The following is a 27288-nucleotide window of genomic DNA, read 5'->3' on the forward strand; positions in this document are numbered from 1 at the left end:
GACATGGGACACAGCAGCCAGCACGACTGCCTACCAAGCTTAGATGAGAGAAGAAACTCACCATCGTGCCTTGGCAGCACACAGCTGACTAACTGGGAAATAGTACCAATTGCCCAGGAAGGGAGACTGCAGTGTCCAGCGGCCCAGAACCCTTGGGGGCCGGGGCCCGGAGTCCTTTTTTTTTTTTTTTTTTAAAGATTTTATTTATTTGACAAAAAGAGATCACAAGTAGGCAGAGAGGCAGACAGAGAAAGAGGAGGAAGGGAAGCAGGCTCCCCGCTGAGCAGAGAGCCCAATGCGGGGCTCGATCCCAAGACCCTAGGACCCTAACCCTAGGATCATGACCTGAGCTGAAGTCAGAGGCTTTAACCCACTGAGCCACCCAGGTGCCCCCGGGGGCCGGAGTCCTTAAGGGGAGAGCAGGAAAGAAACGGAATCCCATCGTGTTCTGGATTTAAGTGCCCGCACTTCTACTTGCATTAACTTTATTTATTACACAAATAGGACATTTACAAAGCACAACATGAAAGGTAGGTAACAAAACAGACATTGGTTTTACAAAAAAAAAGTGCTTACAATTTTTTTTCCGTGTGTGTGTTTTCTCCCTCTGTTTTGTATTTAAATAAATAGTCTTGGTGGCCTGTGCGTTCCCAGGCTGCTCTAACAGGCTAGTGGAGACATGTCTGAATGGCAATGTGCTACAACCACGTGATCCACGCAAGGAACAGACCCTGGAGGGAGGCTCAAGGCAGAGTGGGTACTGGGTGACCCCCAGGCAGGGTTTGGTTGCCCACTTGGCCGTGGCCACATGTGTACCACATGGCTGTGCTTGGGGCTTCAATCATCAGAAGCAAAAATCAAAGGAAGCAGGAGAGCTCCCCAGTCACCAGGGATTGGGCCCCAGCTCCTCTTACGATCACTGGCACCCTGCACAGGGCCAGTACATGCCACTCATTGGATGAGCTCTCAACAGAGCTGCACTGACCACGTTCTGGTGCTACCCTCTCTTGGCCCTGAGTCCCCCGGAACTGCCTTTGGAAGGGAAAGGAAGCCCGTTCCCTTCTTGGGCTACACCCATGCCTCGCCCTCCTCCAGGTCCCAGAGAGCAAGAAAGGCATATAAGTTTTCGTTTTAAGCGCCAACTTCTAGCCTTTGGATTCCGAAACCTGATCCAGACTCCGAGAGTGATACAATCCATCAGCGATGTCTACCACAGGTGAAAGTGGGGACAGCAGATGCCTGCATGCCGTGAACATGCACTCCCCATCCTAGAGTCTCCTTCCAGAAGCAATGCATCGGGCTAACCAAAGCGGGAGGGAGGACTTGGGCTAGAACAGGCTTACTAGCAGCCTCTGGTGGGAAATGCATCAGGACACCAAGTAATTCTGAAATTACAGGATACGCTTGGGACAAATGGGCGTCCCCTGAAAACATAAATCATGGTCTTGTGCAGCCCAAGCCCTTTTGTTTGGGGTGGAAGAGTTGCAGCAGAATAGGGTGGATGTGAGCACAGCTGTGTCTGGCCTCCGCTTTCCTGAGGGGGTGGGACTGGCTCCGTGAAGGGCTGGTGGGGAAGCCCCCCACATGCCCCCCTGGAATCCTGGGCTTGGCACACTCACTATGCAGCATGTACCCTCTCCCTACTCAGACCTGGGTCCAGAATGAGCATCCCTACTGCCATTTCCCTGGACTCTGTTTCTCCAGCTCCCCATCCATGATGGCTCCTCCAAGGAAGACGTGGCCCAACCAACCCTATCAGGAGTCAGCAAGTGGCCACCAATGCTACCCTGCATAAGCGTTCAGAAATGCCATTATGCGTATCAAACACCATCTCCGCCACGTCTCCTCTATATATGCTGGATAACTAGGTAGGAACAGAGTCTCCCCCCACAGACACACCCCACATCTTCTCTTTCGTCTCCTTAAAATAGCCAATGCCTCCCCCCACCAGCCCAGCGAGCCATAGCCTTCTCCGGTGGGAGTCCCAGCTGCACCCCCAGCCCCAGCCTATCCCCCACCTCTTGGTCTGGGCAGGCCTCCATCTCTGCCCTGTTGGGCCTCTCAGTGTTGGTCAGTGTCTCTTCTCTCTCTGAATTAACTTGACATAACCAGACAGATGGAAATGATAAAATTAGAACATAGCTTTCCTTTGGGGACATCCCACAAACACTGTAGAGTTTTCCAGACAAAAGCAACAGAGTGGATAACATTGGGGGTTGTCGGCTATTCAGAATTCAGAGATGGTTGCAAGGAAGTAGTAAAGAAAGGCCAATACGGGAAGAAAGAAAACCTGTAAATTAGAAGGCTGTTGGCGTTGCACGATTCGATTTGGCCTTTTGCTATTGAAATCAGCTGAAGTTGAAGATGACTCCTGTCTAGATGGAAAAACAGGCCAGTTGTTTTCACCCTGATTCCAGATTTCAGGGAGCTCTGCCTTCCCAGAGGAGGACCCTGCAAGTGCTCTTGGCAGGTTCTGGATGTCATCAGGAGGAGGGAAGGCCAGGCCCCAGGGCCCGGCTGGTGGCGGTCAGGAAGGCGGGGGACGGTGGGTACGGAGCAGGTGGATCCCTGGCAGTGGCTCGGATACCGGCTTTCAGCGGCTGCGGGGTGGCGGTGGGGTGCCCGCGGACAGAGGCACCAGGGCCCGCGGCGTCAGTACTGAAAAAGGATGACCTGCAAGAGGAGGGTGTGGGAGGCGGCTGAGTCCGGGCCCTGCCCCACCGGGCGTCGCCCACCCCACCCCCCCAGAGGTCCTCAAACACATAGAGAATGCGGGTTGCTCAGGGCCCGGATCTGGGTTCAAATCCTAGCTCCAATACTTATTTGCTGTGAGACCCTGGGCCACTCACTGCACCTCTCTGAGCCTGTTTCCTCATCTGGAGAGCAGGGGTGACAAAAGCTCTCTCTCGGAAGGAGGAGGCTTCAGTGAGATCAGAGAGCAGCAAGACGTGTCTGCGGGGCACTGTGTCCGGTGCCCAGCACTGTGGGAAGGGCCTCACTTATGTTATGGGATGAAAGCCTCAGCCCTGTGAGGGTGCCCCCCGATTATGCCCATTTCACAGAGAGCGTGCTGAGGTCCAGAGAGGTGAAAATCAGTATGCCCAGGATCCCACAACAAGAAAGAGGTGGACCCAGGCCTGGCCCAAGACCAAGCTCTCTGCGTTGTAACACATCGCCTCTGCCTCTGCGAGCCACGGGGACAGTTGTCGCAGACGCTCACCACGCCCCGGGCAATGGGCCGAGCACTTCACTGGATCTTCATGAAGCCCAAAGGCAGTGAGGTACCTGACACACGTGGGTATGACACGCCTGCCCCTTTCCCTCACCCTCTTCCACCTCAAGCACCGGCCTGACCTCTCATTGTCCCTGCACCCCCACTCCTGTGCACAGCCAGCTCCCTGCAAGGCAGGTCAAGGATTATGGGCCGGCTGGTCGGCGGGAGGTGCCTCGTCACAGTGACATTGTCAGGGTGAACCGGGGACATCCAGCAGGCATGGCCATTTGGCTGTTCCATTTTCGGATCGGGAACGTCCCTTGCCCAGAGTGTTTACTATGAAGAGGAGCTGCAGGAAGTAACGGTGACGGTGTCTGTAGCAGAATCATGATAACCCGCCTGTTCTGTGGCCCACGGGCTGTGCTCAACGCTTCCCACGCGTCGCTGCACTGACTCACAGCAACAGCCTTCGGTGGTGGCAACTGTTATTATCCCCCTCCTGTGGGCATGGGAATGGGGGCTCAGAGAAGCGGACTGTGGATTCAGAGTCAGCCTGACACCAGCACTCACACACTGTCTCCCCCAGCCCGGGCAGTGCTCTTCTCTGACCACTGGGAGGCCTGGCTTTGGTCCCTTACCGAGAGAAGCTTTCTCAGGAGAGGTAAGACCCCACCCTCTCAGGTAAGACCCTACCCTCTGCAGGCCTCAGTCTCTCCGTCTAATCCATGATAAGATGGCCCTGATTTCTAAGGGCTTTCCAAGCTCTGGAACTGTGGAATCAGGGGACATGACCAAGGAGAAAGGCAGTTCTGGAAACTCTCAGGCACATGTAGCCAAATGACGATGTGGCAGAGTCAGGGGGTGCTCCCTGCCAATGCTCAGAGCGCTGTCCTCCTGGCCACACCAGGGCTGGTGCTGAGTGGGTTCTGAGCCTGCCGTGGGGGGTACTGAGTCTCCTCGCGACTCGGCCACACAAGCCTGGAGGGATTTGGGAGAAAGTCCATACACTCTTGGACTGATCACACACCGCCCACCGGGTCTCGTGGGTTTGGCAAGAGGTGGACAGAAAAGGTCCCCAGGAGCTGGCAGGAAGAATTGACAGTGAGAAGGTGGGAGGTCATGAAGGAGGGAGAGACTTTTTTTTTTTTTTTTCTTTGCAAAGCTGCTGGATGTGATGTTGGGGAGAAAACTCTTGCTAGGCAGCCAAACCCAGGGGCCAGAAACCTTCTCCAGCAAAAGCTTTCAGACCCGAGCCTGGCTCATTCTTCAGACTGAACCAGACGTAACCACAAGCTTAGCTGAGTAACCAGGAGACAAGGCTCGGCTCCAAGTGCTGAGCCCAGCCTGAAACATTTCTGAGGCTCCCCCCTGTGCTGCAGATAGAGCCTAAGCCCCTCGCTCCATGGTCCAGGCTCTTCATGGTGTGACCCCTGCCACCTCATTGGGCCTCGGTCATGTTAATCACCCCATGGTCCCTCAGACCCAGGCTCCTCTCTGCCTCTGGACCTTTGCACATGCTCTTCTCTTGACATGGAACACCCTTCTTGCCATTCCCTGCTTCTCCCTGAGAGCTCAGGGCCCCTTCTTCTGGATCTTCCAAGGCCATGTTCATCCCTCACTTCAATTGCTCTATCACCCTGCTCACCTCCTGCTCTGAGCCACATGCTCCTTGAGGACAGGGACAGTGCCAGCGTGCCTCTTCTGGCCCTGTGCCAAGTGACAGGACAAGTGCCCCTCAGAGGAGAGTGGCAGCTCCAAGGCGGGCAGTCCTGGGATGAAGGCCAGCTCTACCCACACTCATGGTGTGGCACTGGTGAGCTGCTGCTCTGAGCCTCAGTCTCTTTATCTTTACCTTGAGTATGGCCATCCCCATAACCACAAACATCAATCAAAGTACGGAAAGCACGTGCTGGGAGTGGAGGCTTTGCTGGAACAACATCAGCTCTTGCTGGGAGTGGGGCAATCTTGGGGGGTGTTCCTGGGACGCACTCCCCCGCCCCCCCCCCCCCCCCCCGATCTGTGGGCTTTTGTACTGCACGCTGCTGTTTACTTCTCAGTCCACCTGCGCCACCAGGTTGTCCGCACCATATCCCGGCCCCATGGCGCCCAGCACACAGCCGGGCACCCAGCAGGGGCTCATTCAGGATTAGCAGAGGTGCCCTGCGGGAGTGGCTCCCCACTCCAGGCCTCCCCAGCAGACTCTATAGAGGGGAGGCTGGGGAATCTGCTTCTGTACAAGCTTCCCAGGTGATTCTGAGGCACGCCAAGGCTGGGCTCTGCTGGCCTGGAAGGTCCCTGGAGGCCCTTCCAGCTGGAAGGAACTGGCCCAGTCTTCCTGGCCCACCACACCTGCTGACTCCTGGGGCTCCCTGCCTCCCTGAGCCTGCTAAAGCAATGTCTCCAGAAGAGGCCTCCATTCAATAAAACTAGAAAAATAAAATAAAATAACACAAAATAAAATAAAACAAGGGTCCCAGGCTGGCTCAGTGGGTAAAGCGTGAGACCCTTGATCTCAGGGTTGTGAGTTCGAGCCCTGTGCTGGGTATAGAGATGACTTAAAAAAATAAAATCCTTAAAAGCAAATAAATAAAATAAGTAAAATAAAATTCAAAAAGAAGCCTCCAGGGCCTCCCCGCGCCCCAGGATAAAGTACAGACTCCTCCGCCTTGCAGCCCTGAGTCCCCCCTCCTTGCACTGCTCCTCTCAAGCCTGTGCCCCAGCGACGTTGAACTGCTCAGCGCTCCCCAAGAGCCAGGGTGGCTCGTGCTCTCCCTGATGAACTCTGGCTCAGCCTTCAGGCCTGAGCACAGACATTGCCCTCCTCCAGAGACTCCTCCTCGTGCTTCTCCTGAGCTGGGCCCCGACTCTCCAGCTCCCTGGGCTACCCCATCAGTTTCCTCACACTGTAGTGCTTCTGCCATGTCTCCTCCTCCAGCCTGTGGCCCCCACAGAGTGGGAACCCTGCTCTCCTCACCTCTGTGTTCCTGGCCACTGACGCGGGCTCCCGAGCACAGTCAGTACATAGCAAATGTTAGTGGAGTGGATGAGGGGGAATACACAGGTTCCCATCCAGGTTCTGGGACGGGCAGCAAGCTGTGCCTCAATTTCCCCACTCCTAAAACGAGGGGCTGTCCTAGGACAGAGGCCTGCTAGGCTCACAGAGAGGCGTCTCAGCACAGAGAGGGAAGTGGGGTCCTATACACACTGTGGTTTCATCTAGAGCAGCTCTACCTACTTTTATCTGTTTTATGGGTTCTGGAAAAAAAATTTTTTTTTTAAAGGTTCCGGTGCTTAGAAACAAAGCTTTCAGGCCACTGGCCTGGGGGATGTCTAAGCAGCCTTCTGGATGTTCAGACCTGATGCTTGAGATAACCAGAGATCCCGCTTCCACAAAGGAGGCCCTGCCAGCTGACCAAAGTCCCCTGCTGCCCTGTTATCCCAGGGCTCCCCCCTGATACGGGCGCCCACTCAACAGACTGGGATAAAAGTGAGGAAGGAGAAAGAATAGGTGGCAGGGTGGAATGCAGACTGGTGTGTCACAGAAGCCTTTCCTGGAACCACAAAATGTGAGCAAAGTAACTAAATTCACAAATCTGGAAAAAAAAAAAAAAAAGAGGCCAAGTATTGGTGGAGGCCTAGAAGGAGGCCTGTGGAGGGGCTGGGCCCATAGAACACGCGGCTCAAGTGCCTGCTTTGGGGGCCAGGTGGGGGCTGAAGGATTCCGGGCAGAGGGGGTCTGCCACGGAGTGGCGTGGTGCCTGCCAGAAACCTATCCCTGGCCGGACAACTCTCCCCCACCACACCCAGCCTGGCTCCATTTACCTTCTCACCCCGGTTGGAGAGCGGCCCATCCATGTCGGCTTTGAGGTGGACGGGAGGTGCGGTGTAAGGCAGCCGGCAGTGCACCTGCCCGCACTGTACCTGACCTGTGGACGAGAGGACGCCTTGGAGCCCATCCCGCAGCCTCCACGCACAAGCCCGTGCACCCCATGCTCAGCAAGCTGGTGCCCTGGGACCAGTTTCACTTTCACCGTGTACTGGCTGTGCGTGGCCTTGGGCAAAACTTCAACAGAGTTGGTTGTAATGCTTGGTGTAAAAAGCTTTACAGTCTTTTAAGTGCTATGTGATAACTGTCCAGCTCACTGACAAACACTCCTAAACTAATATGTAATTCAACACCGACATACCAAGCTCTACCCCATTACCAGTCTCCTCTCTTAATGTCCTCTCCCTTCTTATCTCCCAGGTATCACTCAGGCTTTACCCTATACCTCCTAGAGGACCCTCCACTTGTATGTCACCTTAATGATGCTGTCCCTGGCCACCCTATTTATAACTGCAGCCCAACACCAACAACACTCACCCCTACCCTCCCTGGCCTCCTTCCCAGCTTTATTTTTCCTCCTTCGCACTTGCCATCATCTGACTTGCAGTACATTTTTACTGTTGACTTGTCATCGTCTGTCTTTGCCAACTAGAATACAAGCTGTAATGAGGGCCAGAATTTTTGTCTGTTTTCCAGACTCTAGATCTTTATGGATTTCCAGCACCTGGAATGAGGCCTAACACCTAGCAGGTACTCGCTGAATATCAGTTGTGTGAATCTCTGTACCTTATTCCAACATCTAAAATGGTGGGGGAAATTCCATCCTTGTATTTGACCCAAATCTCTCATGTTTCAGGGCTTTACCACCACAGGGGAGAAGTCCGTGGCTTCTCTCGTCCCTACCCTTCTTTCTCTCTGGTCACGTGGTCCCAGGGCAGAGCCCTGTACAGTACAGAAACTTATAATTAATATGTAACTTAGGACAAGTCACTGTGCCTCTCTGAGCTACAGTTCCCTCATCAGTAGAATAAAGCAACTGTATAAGATTGGGGATTCTTTTTTTTTTTTAAGATTTTATTTATTTATTTGGCAGACAGAGATCACAAGTAGGCAGAGAGGCAGGCAGAGAGAGAGAGAGAGAGAGAGGGAAGCGGGCTTCTTGCTGAGGACCCTGGGATCACGACCCAAGCTGAAGGCAGAGGCTTTCACCCACTGAGCCACCCAGGCACCCCAAGATTGGGGATTCTTATCCTGGGGCATTCTAGAAGTCCATGAACAGTCTGGGATTACACTGAAAACTATGTGTGTATGTGCATCTTTCTGGGGTCTGGTTCCAAAGCTTTTTATCAGCTTCCAAGCTCGGAGGCCCCAGGGAACTCAGAATTGTGTGACTTTTGTTAACTTCCAAGCAAACTCCTGAGGTGTCCTGCAGCAACAGGTGACAGGTCCAAACACCCTTGACACTTCCAGCCCTATGCTGGGTTTCATCTCAAAGTAAAAAGGAGATGGCACCCTCAGCCCCTTCTCTGAGCATCCAAGACATATCTAGCCTTCACTGACGAAGTCTGTGAGGGGAGTCCCGGGGCCTGACTCTGGATGCCATGGCCCCACTTCCAAGGAGGTCCTTGGTGCCTTTAACAGATGATCTAGATAGTTCTGTGGACTCTGTGCAACCTGAACATAAATCATTGTTTAGAAAAGAAAGGAAGAAAAGTCCCTCCTCCGGAGCAGATGGTTCAGAAATGACACAGTGCAAAGAGACATGGTTTCCAACTGGCTGCCTGGTGCCAGAGGCAGGATTCCGCACCCCCAGCTGTGTCAGCCAGGACCGCCACCACCACCACTAGGAGAGCAGCTAGGACTTCCCCCCATGGACTGAATGCTGGAGACTTGACGTCAGCGATCTTATCTGATGCTCTGAGAGAAGCCTTCTTATCATCCTCATTTTTACAGATGAGGAAATTGGTTTTCAGGGAAGCTAAGAAGCTTGCCTGATGTCCCACAGCTAGTGAGTGGCACGGCTGGGATCAGAAGCCCAACAGTCTCACCCTAAAGCCCACAATCAACCATTAAGGAATACTGGCTCCCATTACTGAGGACCCTGGGTTTCCTCATCTGTGCAATGAGACAGTGATAGCTAATGCTTACACACATGCTTAGTATAGTGTCTGGCCCATGGCAGGGGCTCAGTGAACAGCAGGGCTCTCTCTCTGATACTCCCTGTTCTCTTTCCCTTTTACTTGGAGCCGGAGAAGGGAGGATTTATGTTTGTGGGTATGTTGTGGCCACTTCTATTTTTCTGGTCACACCCAGCTTTGAGGAAACAAACAAGTTCAAAGGGAACGAAGAGCCGTAATAAGCACCTGCTTGTTAGCAGACATAGAGAACGTCCATTCCCCCAGAAATTCACAAGGCCACTTCCCTCTCTCCTCCAGGTTCCTGCTCAAAGGTCACTCCACCAGACCCGTCCCATCATCCCCATGGCATCTCCAGTCCCCACTGACATGCCATCTCCTCCCTCCTTTATTAGCTGATTGTCTTTCCACCCACGTCCCACTCTGGAATGTGAACCCCAAGAGCACATAGATTTGGGTCTGTTTTGTTCTCCGTTGTATTCCAGTGCTTAGGACAGAAGGCACTCAGAGAGTAGTTTGTGAACACATGAGTGGATTCTCACAACCCTGTGAAATAGGCATTATTAATGTCCCAGTTTGCAGCTGAGGATACTGAGATTCAAGGAGGGTAGGTCATTTGCCCTCAGCCTCCTAGCTCTGGATACTCCTGCCACACTGGCTGCCTTCTGCAACCCCAAAAGCACCCATGCCACAGTGCTTTCTGGGTTATGGCCTGCCTGCATTCAGCTCCTCTGCTGCTGGGCACTTCTACTTCCCCTCTCCTTGTGTCTCACTAATTCCTATCCATCCTGCCAGTCTCCGCTTGCTGAGAGGAGGCATCTCCGCAAGCTTGCGTCCAGCTCCTTTCCTACAGCAATCATCAGGATTAAAACCATGCTCTCATCTATCTGGTTATCGTGCCACGTTCTCTCTCCCACCAAAACGCAGGTTCCACCAAAACGCAAAGGCTTTCCCCATTCTGTTCTCTCCCTAGTCCCTGGGCGCTGGCACACACAGTGGGTACTTGGAAAGTATTTTTTGAGTGGCCAAATGGCTTTTCTCTACAAAGGGTCCCGTCTCCCTAAGGCAAAGACCGGCACCTTAGCCCCTCTCTCCAACCCCTAGGTCCGAGGGACTGCAGACCCGACGTCTTCACCCACCAGGCTCCGAAAGTCCTCCCCACGTCTCCGCCTCCCGCGCGCTGCTGCGCGTGCCCCCCGCCGCAGACCCAGCAGCCTTGGTGGTGCGGTCACTTACTCTCAATGTAGCCGTGCAGGGTGACCATGCGCGCCCGCTCCGGGCTGCTGAACGGGGAGTAGTGGATGTCCTCGGACAGGGCGGAAGGGAGGCGGGACGGCGGCGCCCCGGAGGGCGGCACGGGATGCTGTGGTGTGTGCTTTTTATGACGCGCCCGGCAGTTTTGAAACCACACCTGGAACGACAGCCTCAGCAGCCTCAGCCTCTCGGAAAAGGGTCGGACGCGCCGCTGGGAGACACCACGCGGGACTGCTTCGTCGCCTCCTGCGTAAGGGCGGCCACGTGCGCCCGGGCCTGTGGCTGGCTAGCCCGGCACACGCTGGTAGGCCCGCCCCGGGCCCCTAGGCCTCGCCCCCGCCCCCAAGGCCCCGCCCTCCCTCGGCCCCACCTGGATGACCCTCCGGCTGAGGCCCGTCATGTCCGCCAGCTTCTGCAGCGTCTGTGCGTCGGGGTTGTTGTCCTGCGCGAACTGCGCCTGCATAACCTGCGGGGAGCAAAAGGGGCAGTGAGGCAGGAACGCGCGGAGGTCTCCCAGACCCCGGCCCAATCAGAGAGGATCCGGCCCGGAGGCCACGCCCCAGACAGCTACGGCCCCTCCCCACCACCAGCGGGTCCGGGCAGAAGGGGCGGAGCCAGAGGCCTTCTCGGCCCCGCCTACCTCTAGGGCCCGCCCCCACCTTCGGCCCCTCGCGGCCCGCCGGGGTACCTGCAACTGCTCGGCGGTGAAGGATGTCCGCGCGCGCTTGGCCGGTTTGGGCTGACTGTCCTGTTCCGAGGGCACTGCCCCCTCCAGCGTGAGGCCGTTCCCTGGGGGTGACAGAAGTGGCTGACCACGCGTCCCCATCTCTTCTAGTGGCATCCTGGAAAGGACGGGGGTGGGGGCAGCTGGTCCCTGGAAGGGTCAGGAGTGGAGTTGGCTGGGAGCGGGGTTCCCAGAGCCCTAGTCCCTGAGCTCTGTCTTTAGAAAAGGGGCTGTCATTTCTGAGCGTTCTCTAAGTACCACACGCTGCTCTTTCGGTGTGTCCTTTGTGTCTGGCTCACGGCCCCATTTTACAGCAGAGGAAAGAAACCGAGACTCAAAGAGAAGAAAGTCCTGACCCAGGACCTTTCTCAGCTAGTAGCTTACAGCTGACAGACCCTAGTGGCCCAGACTGGACTCCCTCTTAGCTGAACTGGGGAAACCAAAGGCTGGTGGAGGTAAGATGCGAGCAGGTTACAGAACTGTGATTCTAATTTTGTAAAATATATGGAAGCAAAAAGGTTGAAAGGATACACACCAAGGTGCTCGCATTTATGCATCTAATGGAGACACTACTTTCAATATTCCTGTAACTGCTGAGGTTTTTACAGCAATCATAGGTCGCTTTATTTCTCTAACGTTTAATTTTATTAACTGGAGCATACGTTAGCCATTCTCTTTCCAGTTCTATGACTTTCACAATCACACTAAATACATTCCCATTTTATTTTTAATACCTCATTTTTCTAGGTAATACAGACTTCTTATCAAAAACTTAGAAAATTCAGATAAGCACAAAGAAGAAAACCAAATCACCAGTAATTCCACCACTGTTCACAATTAGTGTAATTTTTTTTTAAAATTATGAAAACACTATGTTGGGGGGGAAACCAAACCAACATGCCACCATATATACAGAGAAAAAAAATCTGGGAAGATAGATACTAAAATATGAGAGGTGGTAACGTTTAGAGTGATCTTTATCTTCTTCTTTTTGCTTAACCATCTTTTCTAAGTGTTCTAAGATGGAAGGATGTGTGTTTAAGCTTAAAAGTAAAAACAGCAGAGGGGTGCCTGGCTGGCTCAGTTGAAAGAGCATGTGACTCTTAATCTCTGGGGTCTTGAGTTCAAACCCCACCTTAGGCATGGAGCCTACTTAAAATTTAAAATGTAATAAATAAAGAGTAAAACAGTATCGAAACTGAGGGCTGGTCAGTAAAGGAGATCTAAGGCCCCAAGCCTTCAAGCTGCCCTACATGGTTAAGTGTCTGGAGTGGCACAGAGGTGAGAGCAAGAGTTGTAACTAGCAAGGGTGTGGCTAGGGGCAGTCCTGATTGGTCCAGATAGGAAGGAGGTCACTGATGGACCATGGTATAGGGGGAGCCCTGACTCCTGGGATTCCATCCCAGTGCCACTGCTGACTTGGCCACTATGGCAGGTAACTTCATACAACCCCAGCCTCACTTGCTTCCCACATAGGCCACTTTTAGTCCTGATCCCGGCAGGAGAAAGTGATGGCCTTGGTGTGGCCATGGTCTGGAACACCCTAGAAATTCCTGACAAGTTCCCAGGCTAGCAACTGAGGCATGGTGGTCCATACACCTCCCGAGAGGCCCTGAGGATGGAAGAGACACTTTGTGGTATTAATGTCCCCTAGGAGAGCAGGCAGGACAAGGATTGATGTGCCATTTTCTCAATGGGAACATAACACTTATAGGGACAGCCACATCCCAGCAGCCTCCCTTGTTTAATGAGGTCTAATTAAGGGTTCCTGGAGCTTGGGAATGGGGTGATGTGCTATGGTGGTTAAAAGCCTGGGCTTTGGAGTCAAGCCAGCCTGCTAATGTGTAACCTTTGGCAAATCCATACTGCAGATAACCTCTGCCTGTTTCCTCGTCTGTAAAATGGGGACACATCAGCTACTTCTTAGGGTTTTTGTAAGGATTATACAAAATAATCCACATTACGGAGAATTAGCAACTTCCAAAGACCCAGACAGGAAAATGATGGAAAGGATCCCTGACTCTGCCCTCAGCCCAACCTCTATTCCCACCCCTTTGTAACCACCAACCCCCCTGTGACTCAGCCCTCACAGTCCCTGGAAGATGTGGACCCTGTCTGCTAGCCTATGTGTCTTAGGGAGACACAAGGGATCTTTCTCATTGACAGAGTATCTTGCACAGATGGGGAGACTGACGCCCAGAGAAGAAAGCTTCACACATTTCCCAGAAGCAAAACAGAGCTCACATCTCCAGACTCAAAGTCTTTTTCTTTGCAGTCCAGGATGAAACCCCCACCCGCAAACCTCTGGCTTGGAGCTGCTGGCACAGCAGTTGGGAGAACAGAGTGGAATCATCTCTCCAGGACTGGCCCATGGCCAGGTCCAGGCAGCAGGAGGGGACGAGTCCTCAGGCCAACCAGAGCTGGCCAAAGGTGGAGCAGGCTACCACATTATGAGAATCATCTCTAGAGCTCCCTTGAGTGTCTCCTAGCCATCTTTGATAAGGGGTCTGTCTTATCATTAGCTCCATTTTACAGATGAGAAAACAGTTGCAGAGGTAGACTGTGACTTCCTACGCCCAAGCAAACAGTGGAGCCAAAAGCGCATGCTCTGTGGGCAGCCTCCAGGTGGTGAATCGGACGCCTGCTCCTAGAGGAGTGTGGTCAGTTCCTGTGGTGCTGGGGTGGGGTGGGAGAGGGCTGGGCACAGAGGTATGGCAAGGTGCTGGGTGGGGCGGGTTGGGTACCGTTCTCCGCGGCCCTCTTGAGGTTCTCGATCATGGTGTCGTAGTGGATGCGGCACAGCACCTTCTCCTCGACCAGGCCAAACTCCTCGCCCGTGGACAGCTGGCGCTTGCACGAAAAGCAAGCAAAGCAGGCCAGATGGTAGGCATTGCCACGTGCCCGCCGCACCCAGTCGCTGGCATAGATCTGTCGACCGCACCGTGCACACTTGGTCCCAAATCGGCTGCGGGACACCGGGACAGGAAAGGGGGGTGGCGAGGCTCAGACAGGCTCCCCCTTTCCCCTCCAAATCCCACTGGCCCGCCAGCACCCTGCCTCCTGGCCTTTGCTCACCCAAATTTCCCTTTGCCTGGATCTGCCCTGTATTTCACACCCCTGCAGACACCAGTGCACCTTCACGGTGAAGGTGAGCTGGTGGGTGGTTTTTACTTTCTTCTTGGTGCTTTTCCGAGTTTTCCAAGTTTTCTATAATGATCCCTTACATTTGTATGTAACTAATCTGTTCATTAAAATATATCATGTTAGGGAAAATATAATAACATAGTAACATGCAAGGTTTTGAGCACTTACCATGTGCCCAGCAAGATTCTAAGTGTTTTATGTTGATTATCCCAGTTAATCTTCATTTTGCAGATGAGGAAAATGGGGACCAGAGAGTTAGAGTAACTTGCACGTCACACAGCTCGCAAGGGTAGAAACCCAAGATGAATAAACTGTACGCCAGTAGTAGAGATACTCAGTTTCTTGGAAGCATAGACAGATATACACTTGCTGGCTTTGTGCCTTTGAGCGAAGTGTTTAACCCTCTGAGTTCTCACTTTTCCTGCCCCGAGCTGAGCTAGGTGACACTGCAGAGGCTATTGCTTAATACTCTGCGGGCTATTAAGTACCAGCCAGTCCCAAATCAAACAAACAAACAAACAAACAAAAGGCCCAGATCAAATGTCCCCTCCCCCTTAAGCCTTTCATATTGGGCCTTTTCCCCATCTCCCCCCACCCACCCACCCCCTGCCGTGTAGTGCGGCTGTTTGTGTAGTGCGGCTGTTTGTGTAGTGCGGCTGTTTGGGTATTCCTGCCTCCACTAGCGGCCTTGGAGCCCCTCCAGGAAGCAGCAGCCCCTCCAGGAAGCAGCAACAGGTTTACCCTGTCCTAGAAGTCAGCGCAAGACCTGACCCCTGAACCCCAGGGAAGGTTTGTTCGTTAAGTAGATGACTCGTCCCGTGACCCTGTCCCAACCCTCAAGTTTCCTCTGGTGTGCACTCTATTTCAGGGAATGAAGCCACCATTCATCCAGCTCCTCAAGCTCAGAAACCTAAACCATGCACCCCTCCCTCTCCTCAACCCCACATCTAACCAATCACCTGGCTTTGCTGGTTCTTTTTCCTACGTATCTTTGGGATCCAGGTGCAGTGCCACAACTGCCCTCCTAGGCCAGAATCTGCCCTGCTCTGCCTGTTGCCAGCTCTACCAGGGGCCAACAACCATTCCTCCACACAGTGGCCACAGCGAAGTTTCCAGCATGCGCAGTGAATCCTGTTCTGCCCTGCTTAAAATCCTTTGGTGACTCCACTCTACCCTCCGGATCTGGTCCAAGATCCTTGGCGTTCACAAAGCCCAGCAGACCACAGCCTCTTAGACTCATCTCCTCTCTCACTTTCCCCACCCCACACCCAAGCAGGAGTCCCAGGCAGCCCTGATGGAAGGTCAGTGCCAGTTCTCTATGGCCTCCTCTGAAGCTCCTTCCCCAGCCCAAGCCTTTGCACAGACAGTGCTCTTCGTACACCCTCTCCCTGAAGAGTCCCCCAGTTCCAGCACCAGGCTAGCAGAGTTGGTCAGGCGGGTTTGTAAATGTCGGATTCTTCGGCTTTCTCGCCCACTCCCTGTATTCCTGGGAGAGGACCAAGATCTGCCTCTGTGTCCCCAGGGCCGGCACACTTCCACCCAGAGGAGCACTCAGAATTGCCTGTGAATGTGCAGAAACCAGCCGAGCAAATGCGCTCTGGTTACAGCCTCGCCTGCCTTGGCAAAGGCAAGCAACTGTCAATTGAATAAACGGTCTTGGGTTAAACTGAGTGCGGGAGCGAGGAAGCCTCGGCCCGCCCCAACTCCAGACGTAACTCCAACGCAACTGTCCCTGACCCGGAGAGTAAGGGAACCCTGTGGCTGGCGGCGCGGTTTACTCATTCGGGTTGCGCTGCGCGCCTCTGCTGGGTGAACCGCCCCCTAAACTGAGGCGGTTCCGGACCTCGGAAACTCGGCTTCCCCAGGGGACCGCCTAGCACAGCCCGCGGTTTCTTTCCCAATCCCTCAGTAAAGGGGAGAGGAAACCGCTTCGCCCACCCCTGCCTACTCTCACCGAAGGGCCCGGAGTTCTGCGACGGACTGCCAGTACGCGGATTAGGAGTACGTATTGGCCTTGGGAGACAGCGACCAGCCGAGGGCAGAGCAAGTAGAGCGATCCAGGATCCCGGGGCGCAACGCAAGCCGCGTGAGGTGGAGACTCTGGCACCCATTTTGCACACGTGGAATCGGAGGTTCAGAGCGGACAAGTGACTTGCCCAAGACCACAAAGAGCGTGGGGCTCGGGGTTGAGGTCCACTCTGAAGTGCAAAAAGGAACCTCGAACCTGCGTAAGCAGTTGGGCGAGAGATGATTAGGGATGGATCCCAGGTGTATTAACTGGAAACGGGCCTGGTTTGACCCGGTCGCGAGTCCCGGCTCCCAGCCACGGGTCTCAGAAAGTCCCGTGCGTAGGGCCTGAGGCCCAGCGGATTCGGGGAGGCGGGGAGGGCCTTCCCTGGGAGAGGGGAGAGCCGGGGAGGGAAAGGTCCCGGCCTTTCAGAGGCCACATGAGAGCGACTGCGTCTCCAACCTGTGGTCTCCGTGGGCCACGACCCGTGAGCTGCGCCAGAGCACACGACCCCGGATCCTCGCGCGCGGCTGTGCGAGATTCCTTGTCCTTTGCCAGAGATGAGTCCAAGACACCCCGCGCACCCCGATCTTTCTGCTCCACACTGCCGATCCGCCGGCGCCTTCTGCGCCTACGCTGTACGTCTTACATTCCTTGCTCCCCAGCGGACCCCGCGAGTGAGCTCTCACCAACTTTCCCACCCTCCACGCGTCACCCCAAATGATAAAAGCTGTCCCAGCCCTAGGATCTCCCCGCGCTCGCCGTGATTCTTCCCAGTCAACGAAATCGCCTTCGCGATGGGTCCTTGGATGGGAGTGAGAGGGTCATTATACAGTTTTGGATGAGTTTGAGGGCCGCTCCTGAAACGTATCCTCCACCCAGGGCAGGGGTCAGTGGCACAAACAAGGGGGCACGAGGAGGCTTACGGATCGAGGTTCTCTGACAAACCGATAGACTCCTTCCCAGGCGGGCTGCGAGGCCCGAGCCGCGGGATTCCGGAAGCAGCGAAATCGGCGGCGAGACAACGAAACTTCAAGAATGGGGTGTTCGGGAGCTGCGAAGGGAGCGCCAAAGGGATTAGGGGGCGCGGCTACCGCCCCTCCGCCCCCAGCCTTGTGCGCGCCCCTCCCTGGATCCCGGCGCGCGCCGTGGGGTAAAGGCGCAAAGGACAGACACGCTTTGGGCGTGGAGAGGAGTCCGGCAGACGCTGCGCATACTGGCAGCTGCTGAAAGGAGTGGGGTGCCATAATACATCTCCTTACCCTCTCTTCCCTGAGTAGGGAACAGAGACATCTAGGTACTCCTGGTTGTGCAGAGCTGTGCGCCCTTGGCCAGGTTAAGCTCACTCTCCCGGCCCACTTCCTCTGGATACCGAGTTGGTGCTCAGCCATTATTTGTTGGATGAATGAGCCTCAACGAAAGAGCCTTTCGGAGTTTCACTACGACTCCTTTCCGCCTTATTAAGATAACCGAAGCTAAACCGAAGCTCCGAATGGGAAGGCCAATGTTAGTTAGGAAGTTGGAGAGTGTGGTGCGGAAACTCAAACCAGAATTCAGGTATTTTGAGTTCAGAACACTCACTGGATGGCCTTAGAGAGATTCTAAGAGGACAGCAAGATGGAGTGGAGGAGGAGCCTTTTCTATTCCCTCTGTTCCTTCCTTCCTAGGCAAACTCTTAGAAGAAGCCAGAAAAAGCAGAACCAGCAATTATGAGGTTAAAATGCCCTGCGCCTCGGAGGTCCCGGCCCGAGGCCCCTCCCCAGAACTCCTCTCTCCGCTCCCCCTACATCTGTCCCCCAACAGCTGGCTGCCGCTGGGCCGCTCTCCACCACGGTGGGGGGCCGCTTCCCAGCTCGAGCCTCCCTGGGGACCGTCGCTCTGGGGGAGGGGGTGGGGTTCTCCCACTGGAGCCCGAGGTTGGAGCTTGGGCTCTAGCTGGAAGGCCAGAGAAGGCTGAGGGCTTGCCCTAAGTCACATGGGCCAAGCAGGGGACAGGAACTTCAGCTGGCTGCCCCGTGGCCCAGCCCAGGACACTTTCTGAACCCCACCCGGCTCAACGCCAGGAGCAGCAGTTAACCCTTTATTCCCCACTCCAACAGGCAGGAGGCAAGAGGGCCAGGGACCATGGTGACCTGATCATGGCAAAGTTGATCTAGTCACAGTCTCTGAGGAGGTCACTCCTGTCCCCGTGCTCCCAGGGCCCACCCAGGAAGAGCCCCACACCAGAGCACACAGCTGGTGATCCTTGTGTGAAGCCAATGAAAGTGGGCAGGGAATCTCAGAGCCTGGGGAGAGGGGATTTTGCCATTCCATGACCTCTCCTTGTAGAGAGCTTCTGCTGACATAATCTCACCTATAAAAGAACAGTCCTGAGTGTTTAGACACAGGGATGGCCTTGGGGATCACCCAGGTTCTGCCACTTACTAGCTGCGCAACCTCCCCTCTGAGGACCTCAGTTTTCCCTCCTATAATGTGGGGATTAGGACAATGCAATAATCACAGGGTGGACCTGAGGATTCAATGAGATGGAGCCTGCCAGAGTTAACGTGGTTCCTGGCTTTAGAAAAGCTCTATAGATCCTGGGGAGCAGTAGCCTCACCCCTGCCCAGCCCCTCTTACACTCTCTCACTGAGTGACCCTGGGCTCCACATTCTTCTCCCCCAGGGCCTCCGTCTCCCCAATCACACAATGGGCATGATGCTTGGTGGGGGCTGAAGGAGGAGGCACTGCAGATCAGTACATGCCCCTGTTTTGGGGGGCAGCAGTGGCAGGTCAGTGGGTGGGAGGAAGCTGTCTGAGGCTGTGGTTGCTGAGGGCAGTGGAGATCTGAATGGCCCAGAAAGGAACACTGTCCCCACCCCACTCCCAGGACTTTTCTTCACTTCTTGGAAGAAAATAGAAAGAAAAATGGTCTTAACCCCCCCCAAAAATGAAGAAGTTAAAAGCAATATCAGATTTTCCCTGGCGGTCTGCTAGGACTCAGGGAGTGAGTTACCAGGTTACCAGGTTACCACGAATCTGGCTAAACCCACCAGGGCTGGTGAGGTCCCTCCTTGGAAGGAGAGTTGGAGAAACTGAAGCAGAGAGGCCGAGCAGTCTTGCCTAAGGTATCCCCTCCATGCTCTGCAGCCTCCCTCCCTGGTGAGTTTGGAGGGCCTTCCTAACTTCTAATTCCTGTGCCACCAACACCAGGCTCTGCCAAGGGAGACTGTGGATCTACAGGATGGTATCAAAGAGGGGCAAGAAGAGGGATGGAACAGAGGAGAAACCCTTCCCTGAAGGATAAGACCTGAGCCCAGAGGACCATGGAAGCCCTCTGGTGCCCCGTCCATGAGGTCTCAGCCACTTCCTTCCTCTCCCTGCCTTACTGGGAGATCTTGGCCTCCCCTAGAGCAGAATGCTCCAGTCCATATCCCACCAGACCCTTGACCTTGGGCTTCAGGAAACAGAGGGCTAGAGAAACTCAGTGCATGGCCTCTCCCTGAGCCCCAGCTCCTGAGGGCAAACTCTGCCTCCCACGTCACCATTCATGCTTTCCCCAGGAAAAGCTCCTTTGCAGCAGCCACCCAGAGCCTGGGCTGCTGCTGAGAGCCGACAGTGTCCCTGCCTGGCGCTCCGTGGCTTTTTCTTTCCCTTCTTGTGGGTTTTATTATTTTTATTACAGGTGGGGTTGCCAGGGATGGGTTCTGCCTGCAGGGAGACCTGGCTGGCGTAGACATGATCAAGAGAGCCCACAATTCTTTCCTCGTTCCAGCCAATGGGAGCTTTTATCCCATTTTCTTAACCAAAAATCTGCTTTAGTTTTGCTTTCAGGGCTTTTGTCCCTGGAAAAGGATTAGCGCTCAGAACCTGCTGCCTAGAAATGACCTGCCCCCATCTCTCCAGGCAAATCCTGCTCCTCAAACTGCCAGAGGAAATGCCATCAGAGGATTGTGCCCAGCATCCACTCTACCAGGGGTGACAATGGTGACAATGGAGACATCCATAGCACCTGCCACTTAGGGAGACTCTAATGAGCCTTCCTCCCTACACTGGCCTCCTTGGCAGCTCAGACAGACAACCCTGGAAGTAGGACACTGAGGGTAGAGAGATGTAGTCACTCGGCCAAGGTCACACAGTGATTCAGCATTGGCCTGGTAGAGCTCAATTACTGCTTGTCCCCACAACAGCTACCCCCCCCATCCTCAACCCCACTGCAGTAGGAAGGGGGACTCCAGAGCCAGTGAAGCTCCGAACAGTGGAATCAGGATCTAAATTTTGACTAATCCTTGAAGGTCTAGCAAAGCACCGCAGCCAAGGAGGCTTGGTCCAGTGTGGGCATGAGTTGAGGCTGGAGAAACAGGGAGGAGGCTACCAGGTCCACTCGTCACCCAGAGGGCCAGGAGAGGGATTGAGCCCTGCCTTACTCTGCAGAAGGAGGCCGACCAGATATCATCCTGCTGGGTTCCTCAGTCTGAAGCCCTGTCCCTGGCTAGCTGATGAGCCCAATGAGCCCTAAAACAGCAACTGGCCTGAATTTTGGTTTGTTTGTTTGCTTTGTTTTGTTTTTAACCAAATGAAGGCAGGCATAGAGCGGGGAGGTGAAGACCGGGACTCCAACCTCCATTTCCTGCTCTGGCCAGCCAATAGTCAGATGGGACAGTGGAGAAAGACATACCCACTAGGCGCCGATAACCTCCTGCGACGCACACATGTGGCAGTCCACATCCACAAATCCATGTTCACATCACACCCTTGGCTCCTCAATGCCAGGGTGAAGGCCTTCGACAGGAATGTTCCCTCAAAGGAGAAGTGGAGGAGGAATGACAGGATTTCAGAATTCTCGCCCTGCCACCTCTGGGTCCCTGTCCAGACCTAATCTTGTCTCCACTACCTTGCCCACAGGCACACATACACACATATACACACACCAAGTCCCAACATTCACATGGAGACACACGCTCTTGACGCTCACACATAAACTAAAAGACAAATACTCATCATAAAGGAGTACACACACTGCCTTCATAGCCTTGACCTTGTTCAGGGACACATTCCTCCAGTGCCACTGCTCTGATGCAGACAATACAGACACAGAGACACCCCTTGCATGCTGAGTCCTGGGTCCTGGGAGGCAGACACGCCCTGCCCCCCCCCATGCACATCCCAGGTGCACAACCTTTCACATCCATACACAGAAGAAGAATCCACTTTTGAAACCATGTTTCCTGTGGTTTCCCCAGAGTACTACAGCCCCAAACACTGCAGACCTCGCCCTAGTCTCAAGATCCTCTCTTTCCAATGGCCAGGAGACTCAAAGCCAGAGCTAAGGGAGCGGGCATTACCTTACCACCAATTTCCTTGACTCTCAGGGGCCTTCTGAGCCAGGGGTCTTTCTAGTAAGACTGAAGCCATGACCTCTGCAGAGGCAAGGATGGGAAGGGTGTCTGTGGGCTACGCGGTCTTTCTAGGGGAGTAGCTTTCTCCACTTCCGGACAAAGCCCTTGGGAACAAGCATCCCTCCCAAGAACCAGTCCCACTCCCGTCTTCCGGACTCTGTAGGCCCGGTGGCCAGGCCTCACGTCAGGTTCACGCTTCCCGCTAGGATCAGGCCAGTGGCTGCTGTGCCCCTGACCTCGCAATGACCTCGACCCCGTGACCAGGTCAGGCCTGAGCGCGCGGTTAGGAGCCGGGCTCACGCCAGCGGCGAAGACTCGGCGGCGCGCGGGGAGGGTGAGCCTGGGGCAGGGCCGCGGCTCTGCGGCGCGGAGAGCCCAGCCCACCGTAATCCTATTCGGGGCGCCGGTTGCTGGGCCCGACTCTCCCCCTTCCTGTCCAGGCGGCGGCTCAGAGTCAGAGCCTGGACCCGGCAGCGGCTGAAGCCCGGGACCAAAACGACCGCGGAACGGAGACTGAAACAGGCGCCCCCGCACCCGGGCAGGTCCCCCGACTCGGCGATGCGACACGCGAGCGACGCCGGGGTCTTAGTTGAGGCGGAGCCGGAAAGGTTGGGGCTTAGGACGAAGCGTTTGGATAACGGACAGGATCGGAGAGCTGCGAGGCTAGTGCTTGGGGCCGGACCAGACCTAGACCCACGGAGGAGTCCAGGGCAGAGCAGGAGACTGCAGCCCAGCTCTGGGACGGCGGGGAGAGACGCCTGCGCGGCTGGAGTCCGAGTGGGGTTGGAACCCAGAGCTGGAGCGCCCTGGAGATGCAGGCGGATCTCGGCTGGGATCGGAGCGAGTTGGGGCCAGAGCCCAGGACGTCAGAGCTCGACCGTCGGAACTGGAGCCAGACACTCGGTAAGCCCCGAGACGGGGCCAAAGACGCGACCAAAACCCAGTGGGCCGCAGGAACCGGAGACGGGTGGCGGGCCGGACCTGTCCCGGCACCCGCGCGCGGCCTGGAGCTCCTCGTTCCGGGCGCGGAGAGAGGGCTGATTGAGCCAGCGCGGCGCGCAGGGAGTGCACTCGGGGTCTGGGCTTCGGCGGCTCCGGAGACCGCGCGCCGCCAGGGTGTTCTCCGCGCGCGCCGTGGGGTGCGGGGGGCTGCCTGCAGCGACACTGCTGGCCCAGCGGCCGCAGCCTACCTGAAGTAGTCCATCTTGCAGAAGATCTCCTTGTTCTTGATGTAGCAGCTGTTCTGCTGCCTCAGCGACGTGCGACACACGGAGCACTCGAGGCACCGCACGTGCCAGATGAGGTTGTTGACCTGGGGAGGGGGCGGAGGTGGGGGACGGCTCAGAGCGGGCCTCTTTTCAGGCCCGGCCCTATTTGCAGATACTGTAGCTGGAGGTCTGAAGGTGTGTATGACTTCTCCACTTTTCTTCTGTGACGAGGAAGCTTAGGAAGGTAGAATTACACTCTTCCCATTTTTCAGACGGAAACCCGGGGGTGCCGAGAAACCCTAAGATTTGCCCAAAGACGCGCAGTCTTAAGAACTTAATAGACCTGCGCCGGCGTTGTGGTCCTCAGGGATGCAACCCACACCCCGCCAACAGACACGCAACACCCCGCCCCGTCTCACCTTGAGCAGATACCGGTCCAGGATCTCAAGGCCGCAGCTGGAGCAGATGTTCTTGCCGGCGGACGGCACGGAGGAAGCGGCAGAAGGCGGTGAGCAGACAGACGGCGTGCTGGGTGTACAGGGGGAGGCCCGGCCTTCGTCCTTGTCCAGAGCGCCTGCCAGGGCCTCGGCGTCCGACTGAGCCTGCAGTCGGGGAGAGAGGGAGAACCGCGCGCTGAGCTGAGCGCCCAGTCGGGTGCCCAGCGTTGCGGCTGCCTCGGAGACAAATCTGGGGCCCCAGCGCATCAACTGACAACGAAATTCTCCCCAGACGCCGTTCCATGGACTACAGGATAGGAATGGAAGGGCCTATTGGAGAGGAAGGGACAGCCCCAACTTTTAGCCCTCGTGTTCTGGGTGCTGGGGACGGTTAAAGTCTACATTTCCGGCCAGAAAGCAGAGGCTCGGAGAGGGGCGGCGCCTTCCCTTAGTCCCCCGGCGCATGGGCAGCGGTTCGGGGCCGGAAAGCCAGTCAAGGTCCCCAGGGCCCGCCAGCCCGCGTACCGGGGAGCGAAGGCAGGACCGAACGAACTCACCATGGCGGGCGGCGCAGTCCCTTCAAGGCAGCGGGTGGTCGCTTTGCAGCCGGACCCTGGCTGGGCCATCACCTGGGGGAGGGGGAGGGAACTCAGGCGGCGGCGGCTGCAGAACTGGCTCCGCGCAGCCTGAGCCCAGCGCCTCCCTGCGCCTGTTATATAAACCGGCGCGGAACAATGAGTCTTAACTTTGTAGTGGGCATTTAAAGCCCTTCCCCACAAAAGCGGTGTCTCTCTAATGAAGCAATTTGAATTTGGATTGGATTTTTTCCCTCTCTCTCCCCCTCTCCCTGCACTTAACCCGTGGCTCTTGAAGTAATCGCTTAGTTCCCTTGCAATCCAAGCCTCTGAGGGGGAAAAAAAACACGCGCACACACACAAACTACCTGCAATTAGAAATTGTCGTGAATGCCCAAGATAAGAGGTAGCCAGAGTGTCAATTCCAACTGTCAATCAGTGAGATCCATCAGGCCGCCCAAAGAATTGCAAATTTGATTTTTTAATGGTAGTAATTAAAAATCGAATTTTTTCTCCCTCCACCCCCCCTTCCTCGCTCCCTTCTCCTCCTCTCGACACAAAATGCAAAAAGGAGAAAAGAGAGAAAGAAAGAAAGAAAGAAAAGAAAAAGGAGATGGGTGTGTGGGGGGGCGTTTGAGGAAAATAAAACCCCGAGCGCTGGGAGCATCAGCCCGCCAGCCCAGCGCGCGCTGCGAAATTGATGCGGCGATATTGACACGAATTCAGGCGCCTTTCGAGGGCCAGTCCGAGGGAAACCCCGAGCAAAATGGGGGCGAAGTCCGGGGGGAAATGGTACCAAAAAGAGAAAACAGAGGCGTCCAAGAAGAGGAAAAAAGCACCCTCCAGCCCCTCGGCGCGCCCGGGACCGGCCCCGCGTCGGGATTCTCAGCGTTGCGCCAGCACAACCCCCGGCGCATCGGCGCTATCAGCGCCTATTCAGACGGACAATACCCGCCTCGCCTCCTCTTGATTCGCCTGTGTCTTTGCTAAATCGCTTTTTGAGAAATTCCTCCAACATTTGCATAATGTGTTCCCGCTTTCCGCGACCCCCCCCCCCTCCGCGCTCGCGCGCGCTCACACACTCACATACACACACTCACAGGCGCACCCCAGAAGCCCTCCTCCCCGCGGCCGCCCACCGCCCGGCCAGGCCCTGCGGGGTCCCGGCCCCTGCCCGACGGTGGTCCGGGCAGCTCACCCACTCGCTCGCTCCCTCACCTGGTCGGTGGCGGAGCCGCCCTCGGCCGGCAGCCGGCAGCCCTCGGGCAGCGCCGGGGCGGCGTTCTCATGCTTCCAGTACATGGGCCGGGGAGCGGCGGGCTCGGCGGGCACGCAGCGCGGAGAGCCGCGTGGAGAGGGGCCACGGCCGCAGCGGGAGCAGAGGCTGATGCAGGAGCTGGAGGAGAGCGGAGGCGCCGGCCCCGCCGCCCCAGGCCCGGCCCCAGCCCCCGCCCCCGGCCCGCGCGCAGCCCCGTCCTCCCTGGCTGCTGCCGCCGCTGCCTCGGAAGAAGGTCCCGACAAACTTGGAGAGGCCCCCGCCCCCTCCTTCTCCTCCTCCTCCCCCTCCTGGTAGTCCTCCTCCTCCTCTCCCACCTCCTTGTCCTCCTCCCCCTCCAGCTGCGGTGGCGGCCGCCCTGCCGCTGGAGCCCCGCTCGGTTCAAGATGAGTCATGCGTGACCAATCCCCTCCCCGCCAAGGCAGAGCGAGACACACACAGCGAGGCAGCGACCCAGAGACACACACAGACATATAGACACACAGAATCTCAGAGCTGCTGACACAGACTCAGACAGCTGACATACAAAGGCATCAGCACCCCCCCACCCCACCAACTTCCACTCAGCTCTCACTACCGCCCCTCCCTCCGGGGGTACCCACGGCCCTTAGGCACAGCCCCACTGCAGGTACAAGAGGGACCCATGGTCCCACTTCGGGCGGAGATGGAGTCCATAGGAAGTCACACATTATACTATGTTGATGTAGTTCCACTCCTGGTACATCTGTGTACGTACTGATGCCAACGATTCCCTTTTCCCATCATTTACCTGAATACAAGGCATACATACACATACGTACATACACACCTGCACAAACGTCTATGCTCCACAACAATCATAAAGTGGAATGGCATTGAATGGGGTTGGGTTGGATGGGGAATGGGGAGTTACTTGGTGTGTGTGTGGAGGGGGGGCAGTTGTTACCCTCAATTCTCCTGGGAGGAATTGCCTAGGATATCCCCATTCCCTCTGGGATATGCTGAGCCATCTGGTCTAATGTACACCTCACCTTCTATGGGGTTCTACTGATAGAGAGGTAGGGAAGGCTGGGGAGCCCAGGCATGTGGCTAGGAGACACAGCCTCTAAACACACACACACACACACACACACACACACACACACCCCTCAGACTCAAACACTCCACAATATACACACACAAGTGGACACTCACAGCTTCCAGCCCCCTTCTCCTTACACAGGCTGAACCTAGACAGACACATGTAAATACACATCACCTTTGAAAAACAAATATGCACACTCAGACTTAGATCCAACCTTCTCGACATCATGACACCCCTACCACCACCATCGTGCCTACCATCACAGTCCCTAATTGCCCTCATTTACAGATGTGCACCCCCATAACTGTTTTTACACCTGTACACGCATCCATACTCAAGAGAGCGCTGACACCTACAGAGATCCAGACCCACATAAAACCTCATGTCCTGTACTCAGACACCCACAGATATGCGCACACATCCCTACAGATGGCAGTTTGTAGGCGAAAACAGCATACGTGCGTCTGCAGACACAGGATTCCCGATAGTCACAGCCCCAATCATGCACACACATGGGCACAGAGGGCAGACAAGGGTATCTGCACACCAGTGTCATACCAAAGACCCACACTTATATCCCTGAAAGACACACGTATTGTTCCTTTACAGACACCCAGATACACAGAATCAGCCCCAGCCCCAGCAAGCACCATCTCCCACTTCCTTCTAGTCACTGACTGTTCTCAGACACAGAAATTCAGACTGAAAAGTTTGCCTGAGTCCTAGTCTTTTATATAAAGAGCACGATTGCAATGAGAAAGCTAGGAGATGTGTGCATATTCACACGTGTGTGCACACACAGAAACACGTGCACCCTTAAACATCCACATAACCACAGATGACCCACCTCCTCCCCCTCAATTATCTCTTTGCACTGAATAAGCTCAGCTACTGTATTATACTTCCAGCCCTTGCAGCAGCCCTACAAGGAGGTTATGTTATTTTACTTATTTTTAAAAAGTAGTTTCCATGCCCAGCGTGAACTCAAACTCACCACCAAGAGATCAGGGGTTGCATGCTCTTCTGACTGAGCCAGCCAGGTGCCC

General features: G+C 55.4%; 1 protein-coding gene across 3 annotated transcripts; it reads right to left on the minus strand.

The window, feature by feature from the left end:
* Positions 1 to 452: 452 nt before the first annotated feature.
* On the minus strand, positions 453 to 25423 carry LHX6 (LIM homeobox 6). 3 transcript variants are annotated; one of them, XM_047700803.1, is made up of 10 exons: positions 25122 to 25419; positions 23886 to 23957; positions 23311 to 23493; positions 22874 to 22995; positions 13898 to 14118; positions 11118 to 11218; positions 10800 to 10895; positions 10412 to 10586; positions 7037 to 7140; positions 453 to 2673 (listed from the first exon to the last, which is right to left on the minus strand). In XM_047700803.1, the coding sequence occupies exons 1-10, from the start codon at positions 25203 to 25205 to the stop codon at positions 2653 to 2655; spliced, it is 1179 nt and encodes a 392-aa protein (XP_047556759.1). In that variant the 5' UTR covers positions 25206 to 25419; the 3' UTR covers positions 453 to 2652. The 3 variants fall into 3 exon arrangements, with proteins under 3 accessions (XP_047556759.1, XP_047556760.1, XP_047556761.1); XM_047700804.1 differs by lacking the exon at positions 23886 to 23957; XM_047700805.1 differs by lacking the exons at positions 453 to 2673; positions 7037 to 7140 and having other exon boundaries at positions 10418 to 10586; positions 11118 to 11303; positions 25122 to 25423.
* Between the last annotated feature and the right edge of the window lie 1865 nt (positions 25424 to 27288).

The sequence above is a fragment of the Lutra lutra genome, chromosome 13 (assembly GCF_902655055.1).
Source record: "Lutra lutra chromosome 13, mLutLut1.2, whole genome shotgun sequence".
In the NCBI taxonomy this organism is placed as follows: domain Eukaryota; kingdom Metazoa; phylum Chordata; class Mammalia; order Carnivora; family Mustelidae; genus Lutra; species Lutra lutra.